Source organism: Molothrus ater, chromosome 7, assembly GCF_012460135.2.
Source record: "Molothrus ater isolate BHLD 08-10-18 breed brown headed cowbird chromosome 7, BPBGC_Mater_1.1, whole genome shotgun sequence".
NCBI lineage: Eukaryota > Metazoa > Chordata > Aves > Passeriformes > Icteridae > Molothrus > Molothrus ater.
The window spans coordinates 20304220-20324343 of record NC_050484.2 but is presented as its reverse complement, the minus strand read 5'-3'; the positions used below and the strand labels follow the sequence as shown (position 1 = coordinate 20324343).

At 40.3% G+C, this 20124-nt stretch overlaps 1 protein-coding gene across 1 annotated transcript in view; it reads right to left on the bottom strand.

Annotated features, from left to right (window-relative positions):
* Positions 1-9636, bottom strand: part of GRB14 (growth factor receptor bound protein 14) — a 58039-nt gene extending 48403 nt beyond the window's left edge. The window contains exons 1-2 of the mRNA XM_036387162.1: positions 9506-9636; positions 7736-7868 (exon numbers count right to left, since the gene is read on the bottom strand). Coding sequence (XP_036243055.1) covers positions 7736-7868; positions 9506-9636 — 264 coding nt within the window. The remainder of the gene's footprint in view (positions 1-7735; positions 7869-9505) is intronic.
* Positions 9637-20124: the final 10488 nt, after the last annotated feature.

The following is a 20124-nucleotide window of genomic DNA, read 5'->3' as shown; positions in this document are numbered from 1 at the left end:
AGAACATCAGAAATGCAGTAATTCAAGGATAAGCTAAAACTGCACCAAAACCCCTAGGAAAAACTGATCTGAATTTGAGGGCCATTCTTCAGTTAATGCCCCAACACTAGATTAACAAAATTTTATGCTGATAAAATCATGAAAATTCAATCATCTAACACACTTTTTAGTACAGTAAGATGTATGATAAAGTACCTTGTATTTTATCCTTCTGTTGCACACCTTTTCATTCAAAAGGGGTTGTAAACCTTTATTAAGAATCATCTAAGTTGCCAACTTTACTAAAACTGTATAATTTAAGTAATTTAATTATTAATCATTGACTACCCTAGTCTCATTCAATGCAACTATAAACTGTTTATGATATAAAAATAGCAGTAGCTGATATAACACAGGTGTTTAAAATACTGGGCAATGACACCACAAAAGTAGACCAGAAAACAACAACAGAAGTTTTATAAGACCAGAAGAGAACATTGAGGAAAAACAAAATGGAGGAAAAAACCCTACAAAATACTAAAAGCTTCATCTAATTTCATGACTATTACTAAATACTATTCTGATTAATCTAGACTGTGTGTCCCAGGAAGTCAGAGGGGAATGTGTATCTGTTCTGATCAAACACAGTTCAGACAATGGTCCATAAAAGGAACATGCCAATAGTGTTCTGCTGTCACAATACTGACCTTTGCATGCCTCCTTAACACAGCCTCACTTACTGATAATGCCATCACTGAGAAGAAACCTCAAAAAAGATCTGTCAATAAAATATTTCTTTAATCATGGATCTGTCTATGGCAGGTATGGAGTGGCTACAAAATGACCTGAACTTTCCAGCTCTCCAGTCTAACCCTAAATAAAAGTACCTGTCCCTGGGAGCAATTATAAATAAAAACTGTGTTAGTATCCATCACATCTCATTTCCTTCTGAAAATTATGAGGATTCAAGCTCCATTCACAAGAGTTTAATCTTTTAATGTCAAATTCAATAAAACTGAATTATCAAAAGTGACTCAGCAGCATAAGAGAGTTCCCTGCAGTTTCACCTGGCTTTAACTGACAAGTCTCTTGCATATTCAAAGAAGTTGATAATGTTTGTATCATCATCTGCTCTAGACACAGAGACATGACAGGGCCAAAATACCAGGTAGTCAACACAGAATTCAAGAGATAAATATTAACGGTTCACTTCTTGGAAAAATCAAGGTTTCCAAATTTACAGAGGTTTTTCTAGACAAGTTATTAGCTCTACTACAACATCACAGAGGTTTCTTGTTCAAAATAGAACTTCCCAAATGGCAGTTTCCTGTATCGAGAAAATGGGCTTAAAAAAAAAGATAAGCAGCTTCAGGTTTGACTTTTAGGCTGATGAATCCAAAACAATCAAAATCCAAAGGATTGTTAAAACCATTTCAATCTGACAAACACTGGCAATATGTCTACCAAAATCTTTGACAGTACTGATGATTTTTTTTTATTTTATAGAAGTAAGAACTGTAAAACTTAAAGCCTAACACCTTCCTGATGTTACAAATTAAGCAAAAAGCTTGCAGAGGCAGTATCTTAGTAACCACAAAAGTTACTTGTTTTCTTGCCTATTAGAATGGGGGGAAAAGTGCTATTTTTGTGAAGTTAGAATGTTTACAGTCTTAATGTTTACAGTCTTTGTTTGAGTTGTTTTTGGACAGTAACAAAGTGAAAGGAAACACTGACGTGAAGTTTCACAGAAAGCAACTAATTTCAATGTAAAGAAGATAAAGTAAAATACAAAAAGAAACAAACAGGTGATTATTCTGAAGTTTCCCCAGGCTGATAAATCACACAGCACCTCCAGTATAAGCCAGGCAATACTCCTGATTGCTAAAAAAGAAACTGTCCAACCTTGCCTCCTGATTTTTACCTTTGTAGACAAGTGACTGTCACAGTGTTAAGATGACTGCTCAAAGTACAAAGGTACCTGCATTAAAATAGCAAGTTTTAATAGGGCTCTAAATAATTCCAATCTACTGCAATAAATCTTTCCTTGGTGGACAGGTACAACCATGTCAATGAAGAACAGAGCACAGGAACTGGAGCAGACCACCAAAAGAAACATCACCAAAAGGAATCCAACTGAATCCTTTTTGCAATCCTTATATTAGAGACTTCATTGAGCTCTTTAATTCAGTTCTGCACAAACTGTTTTTACTGTTAATCTATTAACTGGTTGGAAGGAGTTTTTCCTTTCCCTTCTGACTTTAAAATCCTAAGTCTTTTTTTGTGTAATTTAAGGGAAAGCCATGGGGAAAACTGATATATGTTTAGAGGCTGTAAAGAAGAAAAGATTTGAGAACTTATAAAGGAGGACATGTGCAATTGTCTCCAGCTTGGAAGGAAATCTGGTAAGAAACACACAGACTGGAATTATAGAGTAAATTCAAGTAATGCCTCTTTTGGTTGGAAAAGATGTCGCAACCCTTGGAAATTGATGGGAAATTTATGAATCACTGCATTTAAAAAAAAAAAAAAACCCTTTTTGTTTTTGCACTGTTTGAAAGTCAATAGTAAATAGATATTTCAGACAAAAAAATCTGTCATGAAAACATTTAAGTACCAAAGACTTAGCCCTGTATGTCTGCTAGTAGAATTATATGCAGTTTTGGAAAATGAGGCTCCAAAGCAGATACATTAGAAGACCCTGAATTATACCTGTAAAAAAAAATAATAAATGGTGCTCCAATTACAACAGTCAATGCTCAATAGTATTCATAAACTTAGAACAGTACAAATTTTTAAAAACTCTGCCCTTAAACATAAAGTTCCTGTTGGCTCTTCTTTGTCAGAGCTTTACATTAAAACCTTTATGAATACAAAAAGTAAAGTCAATTCCACTACAATCACATGTATTTGAGGTCTCCATACAACTGATTTCCTGGAAAGAACATTGTGGGAGTACATTTGGATTCTACATGATAAAAATATCTACTTGTTTAGAACATCAAGAAAGACAAAAGAGGCAAGGTAAAATTTCCGATTTTCTTCACCTTGAGATTTACTTGAGTTTTATTTTTGCACTTCTAATTTAATTTAAAGAAACAAGGCACTAATTACCTTGAACTACTTTTGTCATGAAACACTTTTTGGCTTATCCTTGAGCAGGGCAAGAGCTGACACTGCAGTGAAAATATTCAGGTTTTGTTTTCAGAAAGCAAAAAACTAAGCTTCCATAAAGCTACAGTAATGTCTTCTTAGTTCATTTTACCAAAGACAACAAGAACAGAATAAGTTTCCTTACAATTCATACTTTTCCCTACTAATATTTATTTTAATCATAATTAAAGCCAGAAGTGCAATGTTTTATATTTGCAGTTCCTTGTAATTTCTTAGAGAACACAAGCTTTGAGGCACAATTAGATTTTCCATGCAAGTTCATGGATTCCACCCAGAAGCAGCAGATGCTTGATTCCTCAGAGGAAGGCAACATTTCCCACCATCTACCAAACTGACCACACTGTGTTGACATGAGGGGAAAAATGGTATTTTCTTGGCCTATTCAGATAAAAATCTACTACCTGAAACATGAACTTCAGTTTATCTGAACACATTTCATAGAATCAGAGAATGACCCGGTTTGGAAGATACCTTTACAGTCACCCAGTCCAACCATCAACCCAAGCACCACCACTGTAACCTCTAAACCATCACCCAGCACCAGATGCAGATACCTCTGAAACAGGGATGGTGACTCCATGACCCCACTGGGCACCCTACTCTGATGCCTGCCCACCCTAGCAGGCATTTTTCAATTATCTAATCTGAATTTGCCCTGCCTCAGCTTAAGAACACTTCCATGTGTTCTCTCACTGCAGGCACTGTAGAAGAAGCCAGCCCCCACCTCACCCCAATCTCTTTTCAGGGAGCTGTAGAGAGCAATGAGGACCCTCCTGAGACTCCTTGGGACTAACCAAAGCCAGCTCCCTCAGCCACTCCTCACAAGACACATTCTCCAGTCCTTTCATGGGCCTTGTTGCCCTTCACTGGACACTCTCCAGTATCTCCATGTCCTTCTTCCAAGTGAGGAGCCCAGAAATGAACACAACACTCAAGGTATGGCCTCACCAGTCCCTGGCCCTGCAGGAATCACTATTCCTGATACAGGCCAGGATGCCCTTGACCTCCCTGGCCATCTGGGCACACACTGGCTCGTGGTCAGCTGCTGCCAACCAGCACCCCAAGGGCCTTTTCTGCTGGGCCAACTTTCCAGCCACTCTGTCCCCAGCCTGTAGCACTGCATGGGGCTGTTGTATCCGGAGTGCAGGACCAGCAGTTGGTCATGTTGAACCTCGTGTCCCTGGTCTGGCCCATCCATCCAGCCTGTCCAGGTCCCTCCACAGGGCCTTCCTGCCCTCCAGCAGATCAAAATCTGACCCAACTTCCATGGTCTTTGAATTTGCTAATGGTAGGCTCAATGCCCTCATTCAGACCATCAGTAAGGATGTCACACAAGACCAGGCCCAACGCTGATCCCTGGGGGACACCTCTAGTGACCGGACACCCGCTGGATGCAGCAGCACAATTCATTATCACTCTCTGGGCCTGGCCATGCAGACAGCTCCCAACCCAGGGAAGAGTGCACTTGTCCAAGCTGTGGGCTGCCAGCTTTTCTGCATTTTTTTTGGTGAAAGGGTTGTCAAGCACTGGAACAGGCTGTCCAGGGAGGCAGTAGAGTCACCATCTCTGGCAGGGCTCAAGACACTAATGGATGTGGCACTTGGTGCTATGGTTAATGCAACATGGTGGTGTTTAGTCAAAGGTTGGACCCAACAATCTTGGAAGTCTTTTCCAAACTTAATGATTCTGTGATTCAAAGATATAACACAAAACTCTTCCAAACTGCAAGGGGAGAAAAGAGATGGACAGCCATGTTGGTGAGGCAGACCAAATAATGTTCAGAGACATGGACATACCACTTCCCAAGCACAGAGGCAAATCACTATTCTGCTACATGGCTTTTACCAATTTGCTTTTATAAACTTATTTTCAGTGAGTCAACCCTACAAACATGCTGTTCAAGCAGCATGTTCAACGTTTTGAGAAGCTTACAATAAAAGATCATTAGAAGACAGTAAGAATTTCAGCTTAGAAAAACAAGAATTCAAAATAACATTAATAATCTATTTAGAAGTAGAAAGATTTTAGATGTCACAGGTGCTATGAATAAAAGAGAAGATATTCATGACAACTTCTTTCTTCTACAGAAGCAGAAAATCTTTTTTGGAGAGAAAAACAAGACAGAAGAGGCATCTTTTCTTTTTTTTCTTTTAGAAACACCCTTTTTGATAATAGCAATCTACAAGACATAAGTAGAAATTCACTCTGCAATTTTCCTGCCCTATGCTTGAAATTAAACGCAGAGAAGAAAAAGAAACTAAATCAAAAGCAAGCAATCTAAAAGAAGAATCACTGAAAACATATGTAGATCATCAGAGGAGAAAGAATTCTGGCAGCTGTCAACGCTATGCACAAAAAAAATTCTTAAGAGTAGCTGGTTTCTCTTAAGAGTTATGAACTATCAAAATGTAACAGTAATATTCATGAAATTTTTGTATACAGATACATATTTGCACACAGAGCTGCTACAAAGTTGACAAAATAAGGACAGGGGGTGGAAACACAACATTTCCAAGCACAGTTCCACAGCCACCTGTGGGAAGTCAAGTCACAGCCAGTTCACTTCTCTTTGCACACCTGCTTAGCATTCCTCTCTTTTAAAACCTGAGTAATTTTTTAACCTATTAGAAGACTTCAACCTGAATTTCAAGGATAAAAGTTTAATTTGACCATTGTCATTTCGCCCTAACTTTAATAATTTTAGATGAAGAATGCAACAACAGTCATGCTGAGTCGGAAAAATGGTCTGCTTGGCCAAGTATAATTTCTCCTTATAATTTCTCCTGTTTATGGCAGTGGCCATAAACAGACACCTAGGGGACACAAATCATACTCTTGTTAAAATGCCTCCACAAAAGTAACAGGAATATTTCTCTCCATTTTTCTGGTAGCTGAAAAACAGGTCAGGCCCTCCAACAGACACCAGCATTATGTTAGCTCACTTCTGTTAGGAAACCAGTTGTTCTTGTCCCTGCTTTTACCAGAAGCACTACATTATTAAATAAAAATCCAGGAGAAATTGAAGGACTGCAAGCAGAAATCATCACAAGAAGTACCTATGAACCTTTAGGAAGAAGCAGAAGTAAAGTCAGTGAAGATATGAACTTCAACTTCTGGAAGACTGGAGCTGATTTAACCAATTAAGCCGGTCGGTAATGTTAAATATGACTGGCCACAGAAGCAGTTGACCTTTGTGTGTTAAATCATACTTCCCAATTTCAAGTCCAAAGACTACCACAATGACTGCAATTTAGGCCTGCAACTAATTTAAACTATCTTTTTAAAAATGTGACTTTGAGTCCTTTTGTTTTTAAAGATAATATTACCAATTCAATGTTTTTCCTGCCTCTGCAGAGACAGTCAATGCTTCCACCTTGCCCAAGAAGATGAAACCAGAACAGTTTTATCCCACTGTGGTCAGATGCACCACATTCAGATGGACACTGGCCAGAATGCATCAGATTAGTATTGATATTGTAGGATAAGTACTAAAAGCAATACAAGTAGTCCAGAAAAACACCATAACTTACAGAGAGACACCATGGTGGACATGCGAAATATGGCAAGATCGAATCAGGGCAGTTTCCCAACGCATACAGGTTTTTCAGAAGTGAGGAGAAGGTTCCTCCTTAGGGTACTAGTCACAATTTGGCTAACAAAGTTCTCTGACAGGTACACAGAAACAGCTGTGGCAAGTTAGCTTCAGAAAAGTTAATACAACTACAAGAAACTTCAACTTCCAAGCATATTTTTCATGCAAATCTAAAAACGGAATAACCATTAAGGTTAAGTTCTTACACCTCCAATATCACCCTTAAAACTGTTAAAACAGGAATCATGCAGACCACCAAAACACCGAGTGTGAAGGAGGGAGTACTCTTAATCCCACAGATGTTCCTTGTCAGAACTCTTTCCAGTCTCAAGAAGAGCAAAGAGAATGAGACAGGTAAGCTTCCAAAGAGTGAAACTGATCTTCAACACCAGTAATCTCCAATAACTGGAAACTCTGTTTGAACAGTACTGCCAGGTCTTTCTGCCCACTCAGATCTTCCCTGGTTTACAGTTTAAGGTCGTTATGGAAATATAGTAACATCAGCCACACACAGATAAACACACATGCATATAACATATAGCCAGGTACACAGCATCTGCTCCTTCCCCATCCATTTAGGTTTTTCCCATTATCCTGGCAAAATCAGAACTTTAGAAAAGCTGTTCAGTGACTGTTAAAACCCTCTGTTCTGTAACACTGATGACAGTAATTGGAGGTGGGGAGGAAGGGAAAAAAGAAATTAACTTCTCATTTAAGGACATAAAATACTGCCTGCCTGCCCCTGGTTCCACTTAAATTGAAAAATCTGCAGAGCCACACATACACTCTATGAAAGAACAGTCATGTCTTAAGTCACAGATTCCAAAACCTCGTTTTCTACAATCATTGATGACCTACAGAAAAAATTTCACCAAATTACAGAAATATGAACACCTCTATTTCAATAAAATAATTTAATAGGTAACTGAGCTTTTCCTCAAGATTTCATTTAACCAATTTAGGAACTGTCAAACAATAATTTATAAATCTTACCTGCTTTTTTCTTGAAGTTGCCTTGGGCAACAGATTGGCTGACAAAACTGATGCAAACGGCGAGCAACACAGCTCAGGAAAAGGATTTGGAATCGATGGGCTCTCCAAAACACTGTCACCTTTCTTTTTTCTCCTATTTCAACAGAATACATAATATCAAGCAATAATTGTAACAGCTGCTGTTAAAATTGCAATATCCAACCACAATATATTAACTACTGAGGCACTAATACACGATGCTTCCTGGTTGCAGCAATTAGCTTTCTTTTTTGGAGTTATTTTATTTAATCAGTAGGCTGAATATATTAACATACAGTGCCTAACACTACTTGAAAGCAATCCAAGTATTCAGCTCTGAATATAAAGTTGTTTGAACATGCGTAAGTCTTTGCAGAGTAAGAGCAGAGATATATTTATATTGGCTTCTAAGGGCATTAGTAAATATTTTGTTGTCCCTCTGTTTATGCCATTCCCTATGTACACATATTACAACAGTAGATGCATGTAACTTCTCAGCAAAACTTTCCAAGTATACCACAACAGTATTTTAAACAAATGGAAACTTTTTTTTTTTAACTAGAATCGAATCAAAGTGACTGGCAAGAGAAAATAGTGCAAAGCAATCCATTCAATTCTGTTTTCAGTTAGTTTTGTATTGGCATCTCTGCAGCTCCATCATAAAATGAATGTCTCAGTTGTTGCTGTCTGCTGAAACAGACAGGTTTGTGTCAGAAGTATCACCAGCCAGCATTTGCAGGAGTAGGGAAGGTAATCACCACTGTACTTGCCTAAGAGCTCAGTTATGCACGGGTTTAAAGTATCACATTAATAATGTGGTTGTTTAGACTGCTGTGTATATTACAGTGCATGGTTTTCTCACATAAAATATTGAAGAGCACTTTGTCTACTTGATTTCATCTGAAAACCTGCACTCAAAGCACTTGCCAACATTTGCATCTGCCAACATATTACAAGAGTTTTCTACATGTGTGAGTTAATGCCCCCAAGCTTCATATTTTACTTTATTACCTTCTTTATTATCATTCCAGATTTCATATTTTAATTAGCACAAAGTGGGGAAAACCATCAGAATAAGGTTGCAATACAGAATGAAGATACTTCACTTAGGAAAAATCCTCATCAAACTGGTGAGGATTCATTTGAAGTGATATTTTGCTTTAGGAGGAGAAAAAAAATCCTGTATTGCAGTATTTTAAGATTTTGTAAACTTCAGTCTACCGAAACTCATCAGATGCTTCATGAAAAACCCAGCTCATATCTTCCTTTACTAAGAATAGAGACCAATGCCTTTAAGAAGAGCCTGAGAGGTAGCAAACGGGGTGCACACCGCTGACAGCGGCACTGCTCCCGGTGAAGCGGTTTTATCTCACCAACACTCGGAGAAAGACACTGCAGGGATAAAGTAGCTGCTGGCTCAGCCTGACAAGGCAGGCTCGGCACTGCCGGCTCCTTTCACCTCAGGCTGACAAACCTCAAAAATAAAAAGGGAGGTGGGGGGTGGGACACGCACGCATCCGCAGCGGCGGAAAGTGTCTGCAGGGCCGGGAAACAACTTTTGAGCTCCGGGGAAGCGCGGGCCGGTCCAGAGCCAGGCCGCCCCCCTCCTGCGCTTCGCCCCCTCCCCAGGCCGCCGCACCCCGGCCCCGCCAGCCCCGCGTCCCGCCCGCAGGGCGCCGCCCGCCCCCCGACGGCAGCGGCGGCCCTCGAGGGAGCGGCAGGGCGGCGGCGCCCGCCGGGCTCCGGCCTTACCTGTCGGGGGGCGAGGGCGGCGGGTCCCGCCCGGGGGGCCGGGGGAGCGGGCGGGGGGAGCCGCGGGGGCCGCCGCCAGCGGGCTCCGCCGCCCGCCCTGCGCCGGGCGCACCGGGCAGCGGGGCGGCCATCGGCGGCGGCGACGTCCTGGCGGGGCGGCACGGCGGCGAGCGGCCCCGGCGCTGCCGGGCGGAGGCTGCTCTCGCTCCCGCTGCGGAGGAGGGGGAGGCGACGGGGAGCGGGGGGAAGCGCCGCCCGGGCGGCACCGAGCGCCTTCCCCGGCACACGTGCGAGGGCGGCGGCGGCGGCGGGGGCGGGCGGCCGCCGGCTCCGCGCTGCGACGGGGAGGCAAGCGCGGGGCGGGCGGGGGCCGAGCGGCGCCCTTCGGCTGCTCCGCCAGGCCGGGCGGCGGAGCGGGGCGGGCCCGGCAGGTGCCCGGGCCCGGGACCCGAGGCCGCGGCGTGACCCGGCGGGGCCGGGGGCGGTGGGGCCCCGCCGAGCGGGCCCGGCCCCGGGCGCCGCTCACCCTGAGCCTCTGTGCCTTCGGCCGAGGGGGGCACCGCGGGCAGCGCGGTCCCGGCATGGCCCGGGACCTCCTGCCCCGCGCCGGGCAGCGGGCTCCAGCCGCGCACCGCCGGACCGGCCTGACACGCGACTCAGCGCCTGGCAAATCATTAACTGAACTGACACATCCCTCTGGGCATCGGGAATTTATGGACATGCCTTGGAGAAATAGGAAATGACCGAGGCCGGGCAACAGACCCGTCACCTTGTGCCAGAAAAGCGGCTCGTGAGGAGGCTGGGCTCCGGGCTGGGCCCAGCACCCACACCTAGCCCGGAGCACAGTGGATTGTGAAAAGGGTTTCCCTCGTGCCCAGGGCTGCTCCACAGCAGCTTGATCCCGCTCTGCTTTATGTACATAAATTCCTCTGTGGCAATTCCATGGCCGTCCTTATCAATGTTTGTCCGATTTCAAAATAAAAAAATCCCCCTTGCTGTATGAAGAGCAGTTTGATGGAACCAAGCAGAGTGGGTAGTAGTGTTTAGGTCAGTCAATCCGATAGTCAAAAACTGAAAGCCCCTGGTGAAGACAGCACCATGCAGAAACCCTCTGACTGTCCTTGGCATGGTCAGAGACAGTAACTGAGATCTGAGACTGGTAAAAATGTAGAATATTTTGAGGCAAATCCTTTGCTGTTTTCCTGAATCCACTGAAAAAAATCATCACACACAAGCCAAGATTTCAGTTCTGGAGAAAGATTTTTGTGTCATAGAAGCAATACTCGCAGTTTTCATTTTGGCTGAGTCACAGATGATTTTGCAGGACATTCATTTTCAATGAAATGAAGGATTCCTTGTCCTCTGAACAGCTCATTCTGTTACACTTACAGCAGAAGTCGAAGTCTGAGTTGATTAACAGTTCTTATATACAAAGTCTGGCAAATATATCAGGAATTTTATAGTGTCAGATAATTGACTGGATTTGCTTGTTTCTTGTAAGCAGCTATCCTTTTATAAAACTGCAGAGACAAGGCCACTGGGGTTTTTTTCCTAGTTGATTCACAGGCATAACTGTGACGTGTTAAACCTCATTGTCTTCAGAAGAATAGAAGGCAGGACAAATGGTATAGGTGCTCTAGGTAGAAGACTGAGATTGGAAAGAGATAAAAACCTGCAAGTGGCAATTGTATGCTGATATTCATCAGCATATAAAAAGTTCAGCCACAAAAAGAAAATATATTTTGATTTTTCACCTATTCTGTGCAATGTGTTACAGAACTGCAACCTGACATACATGGTGTGTTTTTGTGTCTTTGTCTTAGTCATGTAATTGTTTTAAAATGCCGGGCAAATAAAAACCACAATTAGAATGAATAACGGCAAATAAATACTTTATTTTTCAACATAACTTTGGTGGTAATCTAATTAGTTATGACAGCAGCAATGCCACTTCTAGAAAAAATCAATAAAAATGTCACACTATTATAATTTCACTTGCATGTTGTAAGAAACAAATTTACTTAAATTGTTTTTTTACATATCTCATAGTCTGTCCTGATGCTTGCTACTGTCAGTGCTTTCTCTGGGAATAGCATTGCATGAGGGAAATGCAGTCAATGGAATACTGAGGCACAGAAGGACCGATGTAAGTGTTCCAGTGTAGGCATTGCAAATGTTGCATGCATGAGAATGTGAAACTGAAGGTTCTCCAGCCTTACTGTCTCTCTTTGCAAACAACTGTAAGAATACAAATGGTTTCATGAGCTGGGCTAAAGATATCTGAGAGCATTTGACCTAGAATCTGTTCAAGTGTAACCTTTTTTAACTCCTTCTTTGAACAAGTACAAACCCAGTAATCTCTGAACAGTTAATAGAGTTGATATTAAAAGACTGGCAGATTTCTGCTGAGACCCAACACCAAAACATTTGTTGAGCTGTGTGACTTGGTTTCCTTTTCATGATAAATACACTTAAGCTGCCTAGTGTGGTTTTTTTTTGATAATTGCCATGCTTGTGCAGCACAGTTGTTCTTGTAAGATTTACCACTTCCCAGTGTCCTGGGCTGGCTATATGATGCTTGTATCCCCAGTTGTCTGCTCTGTTTATGTTGGATAATAAGTTTTGCACCTTTAAGACTGGTTCTGAGAGCAAAGGGGGGAGTGAGGACTAAACTAAATTTCTGTGTATTCTTCAATACTCAGTAGGCTTATTCCCTGTCTTTTAATTTTTACCTTTCTTAGTCATAATCACATCCAGGTGTTTATCAAGTAAAATTAAAATATATATTGAGAAAAATTGCAACAGATTCAAGCTATTCAGTATGCACGCCACTTCCAGAAAATCAAGCTCTCCAGTTCTCAAAAGCCTGTATGCTATTTAGAATCACAACACTTGATTAATGTGACAAAATTATGCCTTTAATTAGAGCAAACTCAATTATTACTGACAAAGTGGAGGTTCAAAAAATCCAAACTACCTCTGATTGTCTTCAAAAACTGTGGAAGATTTTTGTGGGTTTTTTTTTTTGTCCCCTTCCACACATTCTCCCTTGCTTTTATCAAAATACTCACAATATATGTATTATAGTTTTATCACATAAAGCTTCACTGTGCTAAGAGAACCAATAACCTACCTTTACACCATCATTTGTCGTAGCTGCAGTAGTAGAGAAAGGAATTATTTCTATTCAAGTACTAGATTGAAGCCACAGAAATAGCTCCTTTTTCCAGTGCAAGGCTACAACCAGGCATGTCTTGTCTCCCCATACATTTTCTCCAAAAGCCTCCCAAAATAAATTGCCTCAGCAGTAATGCTGAGGATCACCCTAAGAACACAAAGGATCACCCTAAGAAAAAAGTAATTTGTTCAGTAAAAATTGCATGTGCCAATTTATGTGTATTTATTATCTCAATGGACTTAAAATGTGTTGAACAAATGAACCTCATACAATGAGCTGTGCATTCTAGCTCCTTCTTGAGCATTTCAAAAGCCCATTTATAACTTTGAAAATGGGCTCAAGTACTACATGAGAGCCAAATTTACCCAGTGACCACAAGTGGAGATACCACTAGCTAACTTCCTGGCAGTAGTGCATAAGTCTTTGAAAAATATCTGTGGTTGAATGTTTTGTGAGGAGTCTTCCCTATTATTACAGCTTGAATTGAATGTTAAGTTTACAGTTATTGTTAAAATGAGTATCTTTTATTGCAGGTAAGGAAAAGGTTCCAAGGGATTAAATCACCACTACCACCAGTCTCAGTCATTTCCCCAAGCTGCTTTTCAACCTTATCTGAAACTCTGTACACAAACCACAGCAGAGTAAAAATCCAGTGTTTCCCCTGACTACATTCCCTTTTTCTGCACTTACTATCAAGAAGCAGATTTGCACTTGTTTTCTGTTGTTGTTTGGTTTTGGACTTTCTTTATCAATTTAAAAGCATGATTACTTTAGCAAACTTTTGTAACAAACTTGAGTAGAGAGATAGATTTTATTGCCAGCTTTGACAACAGTGTTTGCGATTTCAATAGCAAGTTCTGTGCTTCCCTGTGATAGCTCTGTCAGAACATCCCCCTGATGGAATTTTGCCTTGAACTGTAACACAAGATTGAAATGAAATCCTGTGCAGGTTTTTTTAGAATAAGAATGATACCCTTCAAATCTATCAAATTAAATCAAATCAAGAGCTTGTGATATCTGAAATGTTGTTGTAGCCAAGGGCAGATAATGAGGTTCAGGGCAGGGCTGACTGAGTGGCATGTAGTGCTTGTGAGCTGCAGGTCAGACATGTGACATGCTGGCTTCTGCTCCCTTGCACTAGGGCTGCATGAAATCAGTCACACAGAACGTCTCTAATAAACAATGCATTAGGTGATGCAATCCTCACTGGCCAACCTTGAACTGAGGCCTAAAGTTCCTTCCTAGAGAGAGCTGTAATAGCACAGGGTGAGTGTTGCATACGTGGGGGTTACAGTGGCTACATCTGCATCTAATGGTGGTTGGAGGCGGTGCGCTCCCTTCCAGAAATGCTGCAGCACTGTATTGTGTGCTTCATCGGCCCATAACTACCCCCATACCACAACAGCTACTGCACTAGATGTAATCTTCTGGAAGGGAATTGACAAGTGGACAACTTTAAACATCACATAAATTATTAACCATTTAGATAAATTAAACAGGCGATGTTTCACAACAACAGAGTACTGCTGATACTTTTTACAGCCCAATTTCTGGAACTCCACCTTACACAAAAAATGTAATTTCTGACTTCACATGCCTTCAGAGTACTGCACAAAAACATGTAATTATGGAAGGAAAGGCTGCAGGCAACTGTGCTATCTAGTATTCCATGTGTTTATCCAGCACATAGAAGTTTAGTTTCCGTAATGTGAGTTGTTGGGAAATCAGATTCAAGATCCTTTAACACTAGTCATTTTGTAGAGTGGGAAACAAAATACAAGCATTAAAAAAAAAAGAACCTAACCAAAACTAAAACAACAAAAAACCCCAACTCCCCCAAACAAACCCAAACCAACCACGAAAAAGATAAAAACAAGAAACGTAGAGCTAAAATGACTTTTCATAAACAGCCACACCACTCATAAGTCTCAGCCATTTCTGAGCTGCTGCCAAGGACACTGAAACAGTAGAACCAGACAAAGCACAGTAAGAGTCTCCAGATACATGCAAAAAGGAAGGCAAATGTAAACTTCTTTTGGTCTTAAAGAAACAACATACCTGGTCAGACTCAAGGTGTGCAGCACTCCAATTTTGTTAATAGAGTACAAGGCTGATGTGCACAATTGAAAGACAAAATGAATTCTGGTTTTGGAAGAATTGATGTAGAGATTTGTTTGCCTAAATGCAGACATTTCATACGAATTTAGATCCCTATTCTACCATGCCCTAAGATGGCACAGATTTCCTGTTCAGCCTATGTCACACAGGTCTGTCCTGTGGGGATGTTTCAGATATCACTGGGTATTAAATATGTCACCAGTCACTTGTATTTAGGTGCCTAAACTTCACTCATATTCTTTCTTTTCTGCTTCTGTAATATGCAGCTTGCAAAAAACTAGCCGTGGCTTTAAGAAACAAAGTCTAGGAACATCAGACATACTGCAGTGTGAAACTGGATTTTGAAAGCTTTCATCAGATCTAAGGAGATTTTCTCTAATTCTGGGAACAGTAAGAAATTTGAAATGTGTTCATATGCATATCGGCATACATGTGAGAGAAGGAGGAATTTTCTCTTCCAAAATCACTGGAATGATCTAGCCCAGATTTGCACCCCCAAATTTGCACCAGCCCTGGTTGAGCAAAGCAATTTCCAAATCAATCTACCTGTGCATGTGCAATTTAGAATGCCTTGAAAATGGGCTCTGAAGTGGAAAGCTCTGCTGAACCCTGATGATGGAGTCATTATATTTCTGCCAAATGACAGAAACCAAACAAATGCTCATCAGTCCAGCTGGAATTCTGGAGGTAGTGCCACTATATGATAACATACCTGCCACCATTTTAATACATCACCTGGTAGGACATTTAGCACTCTTTGGAATGAATTAATCACACAGAGAAGGTCATTTTCTCTGTCTCAAGAGTTATTCCAAGAAATCTATATTCAAGAAATGAGATATTCAACAAACCTTTGAAAAACCAACCTACCGTTCATATTTTAAAAGCATTGTGCTGACTACTTGAAGTTATTATATTAAATGGTTATTAATGCAAATCTCTGTAATTCAGGAACCCTATCTAACAATGCCAATCTCAGCACTTATTACAGACCTAATTATCACAACATCAGTGCACCTAACATTTTAATGTATTTATTCCCTTCATATGGATGAGTAAGTGTTTGCATCTTTATGTGCCTGAACAGGTTTAAAAATTAACCCTGGGAGGGTATTCAAAGTACCTGACTTTAGACAACTATATTGTGGTAGATTGGCCATCACAAAGGAGAGAAACAGAAGACTCCAGATGTCAACTAAAAAACACAGGGGGTTTAGCACAGACAACCATCCCAGAAAGACTTTTTGTTTCCTCTGGATTCATAGAAAACCTTAGGAGAACTGTCTTCCTACTTAAACATCTCTGTTTGCTGTTGAAAATTAGACAGTACAATTAATTTGCTAAGTGATTTTCTCAAAATCTAATGGAATTTGTGGCTCAGTAAGAAATGCAAACTCTGAGTCCAAAATTAGTACTCTAACAATCAGGCTGTCCTTCTTTGTATAATAAAGGATTCTTGTTTCTAAAAATAAAAAAAGGTAAAATGCAATAATACTTTGCCACTTCAAACAATAAATCAGCTTTAAATCTGGTCCAAAAAACATTTCCTTTGAGCTGGAGTAAAAAGTACCTTTTCCTTTGATTTCATGCTTATTGAAGCTGTGCTCTGGAGTTATTAAGTACCTACTAGAATTTAATTTTTTTTTTCTAAAAGTCATAATTTTACCATGACAAGTAGAACAATTTCATAACACTAAATGTAAGCAACTATCTATTTTGCTTTTGTGTAATTATGAAGGACACACTCACAATATATGAAAAACAACATAGAAGATAATTCCAGACAATTATGTTACACATAGTTTAACAGTCAAAAAGTCTTACAGATTTCCCTTCAGGGCGGGTAGGCAAGGGGAGAAAGAGAAAAATACTGGCTACTGAACAAGTTCATAAATAATTTGCACCTGATTTCAAAGAAATTTAATATTTGGTGTATCTGAAGTATTTGGAAAGAAGGAGTACAAGCTGAGATCATATCTAAAATTAAGAAAATTATTATAGCCACTCAGCCCTTTCAAATTCAACCTTCAGTGTTCTCCACATCCATAAATTTATCCCAACCCATTATACTTGTCTCAGAATTATAACTAAGAAAGCAGAATGCTTTTTCTTCTTTTTTTACCCTACTTGAACTTACTTTTTAAGACAGTGACAGTGAAGTTTTCAGACTTAAGTCCACTTGAGCTTTCATCCTCTCCATCAGGAAGAACTGCTGGACTAATGCATCCCCTTTCTATAATGTCTGGGTCTTTGTACATCCACACTACACTTGGTACACTTTCTTATGACTGGATTTCTGTGCTACTGGATCACTCAAGATGACATATCCATCCCACAGATGGGCTAAGCACACAGGCATAGTTCTGTCAAATTTGCCACAGCACACAACAAAGAGTCTGTAGTAGCTTTATGGTTTTTCTGTTCTCATTATGGGCTGTGGGAGGACAGACAGTAACTAATCTGGCAAAAAGCCTACTGGTAAAAGTTCAAACCATTGAAAGTCTCTTAAAGAATTTGAACTGACAAAGTGAATTTGAGGATTCTTCTTCCTGTGGTAGCTCTTCAAGGCCTCAAACCCATTTTAGCATTTTGTCAAGCCCTGGCCACGGAGCCAATACCACCTATTAATCATGTTAAAGCCAAGGGTGATACATGAAACTTACTGACTGATATACTGGACTTTGAGCAGTATATAACCAGCTTAACCAAATTCCAATTAACATTGCCAGCCTGCATGATTTTATTTGGAGAAGGTACTTTGCAGTGTAGCTGGAGGTAGCCCATTGAATATTGCATTTGATCCAAATGTAATTGCAGTTCAGCAATGGGTGAAGGGAGTTAATTCTTGCATGGGCTGAATTTTGCCTAATTGCAACTTGGATTTGGGCAAAAGCTGTATGAATTTCCATGGGGAGTAAGAAAGGTATATTTTAATATCTTTTATTATCCCAGTCCCTTCAGAACATTTCTCCTTTTGTTTATTTGGAGAGAAAAAACTACCATTAAGTGATTTGCTAAAATATTAAAGCTCCAGTTTGGCTGGCTCTCAAGCAAGAACGTAGGCTTCTATTATAACATATTGGGAGCTTTCAAAGCAAAGCAATTCATAATAAATTTATTCAAATTGACACATTTCTGGTTATAATGTCTTCATTATTTCTTCAGAGTTATGAAACATGAATTATATCACTGTAACCACAACACTAGTCAAGGAAATCTAATTTTCTGTGAAGTCTGTTTGAACAGTCATCATGTAGCTCAAGGCATACATTCAATTGGTTTTTTTTACTGTTCCTTATATTGGTGTTATTCCAAAGGCTATAGTAATATTATAACCTCATTGCATCTCATTCTAAAAAATATTCTTACTTGGCAGGTTCTAAAAATATACAGCAACATAAAAAATTAAAAATAATTACATTATTAAAATCTATTAGGCATACATTGAAGAGAAGTACCTTTCAGATTATTTGGTATATTTCAAACACTTTCTCTTTAAACAGTACATGGATTTTATCATCATAGCCAGCAAGCTAGCATATATTTTATTCAATTTAGATTAAAACTGAATTAAATTAACATGGCATAGAATTCCTGAATCATGAGATAAACATAAACCAAAAAAGAACTTTTTAAAGCAAAATAAAAAGGTTCTCCATAAGAACCTTTTCTGTCTTATACTTAATTTATTAAATTCTTTTAACAATAATGAAGTGAATTATAATTTAAAAAAATTAAAAACACAACAACAACAAAAAAAAAACCTCCTCTGATAGTCTCTTTTACAGTTTCCTAGGATGGAAAGATTTTTTTTCTCTCACTTTGCTGTCAGAAATGAAAGCCTTAGCTGCAATCATTAAAGGTCTGAATTTGAATTTTTCAGCAATCCAGAGAAATGAGAGCAGGTATTGTTATCATCATTATCATTATAAAGTTCTTTGTCTATGGATATTCTAACAAAGTTGCTGGTCAGCTGTTTGTCAGATGCCGTGCCAGTGATCTTATAGTAGATTAAAAAGAACAGCAAATTAAAATTATAACTTTGTGAACTCATTGCAGGTAAGTCCTCTATAAACTCAAGTGACTGGATGTGGTGCCTAGTGCTAGAAGCCGACACTGAAAAAGCTGCCAAAGCTAAAAATAAATTAATGGATTTGTTTGTAAATAGCTGGTAGGATCTTGTCTCCTAACACAGTCCTCTTTCCCTCTAGTCCTGTTTGTTAAGGCAGCTGTTGGACAACCTCAGAGAACTAAAACTCCCCTAGGCCTAGACCTCTCCAGCTTTCTGTATTTGGAGCAGAGATCCGAGGATGAATATTGAAGTCAAAATGACCCTTGATAAGACCTTGCTGGCCTGAACTACCAGTGAGCAGGATTGAGAACAGTGTACAAGATCCCTTCTGGAGTACTGGAAGGCAGTATCTGCTCTGCCACAAGTCAGACCAATTTAGATAGCTCTTTGAGTAACTGATTGAGTAAAAAGAGGCAAACTCAGCTTTATTCTATGAATGAATCTTTACAGACCTGCTATGGAACCTGTCCAAAACCAGCTCAAGCAGACACCCCCAGAAACAGTGTGTCAGTGTGTTATCTGCTAAAAAGTATCAGGAAAAGTGGAAGCCAAGAAGTTTACTGTTCCTAGAGAAGTTAGAAGTATGCATGTTTTATTTCCATTTTCTCTTACAAAGCACCTTTATTTGTATTATTTTTTGCTATGATCAGATATATGTGTATGTGTAGTTTCCATGAGGAGTCAGTCTGGACTTTGGTAAGTCTGGACCCTGTTTAAACAGTGTTGCTGTAGTGCTTACTGTGGAAGACTTCAGTGGAGGGCTGCCACCGGCAGCTTTTTCCAGCCTTCACCCCAGGGCCAACCAACAGCCCGTGTTCGGAACAGGAGCGAGGCAGTAGGTCCTCATTCCTGTGTGATGCTTTGGAGGTGAGGCAAAACTCGATTCCTCTGCACATGCAACCAACACCACGTTTGCTTCCTGGTCCTGCACAAGGTGGGAGAACAGCTGAAAGACAGTGCCTGCTTTTGGTGTAGGTTCCCTCACCATCTCTTTGTCTACCTCTGGCACATGATAGCATGGTCAAATGCTCTTGGTACACCTTGCTGCAAGGGAGTCGTGGATGTGCCCAAAGGGCCTCCCAAACATGAGAGGTGGTGTGGTGTTAGGCACTGTGGAGAACTCTTCTGAGTCTGCTGCATAGATCTGGGCAAGATACTCTAACCTGAAAAGTCTTCTGAAGTGCTTGGCAGCAGTCAGATAGGTCAGGTGAAGTATTGCCATTCTTTCCAGAGTTCAGGGAATTAATGCAT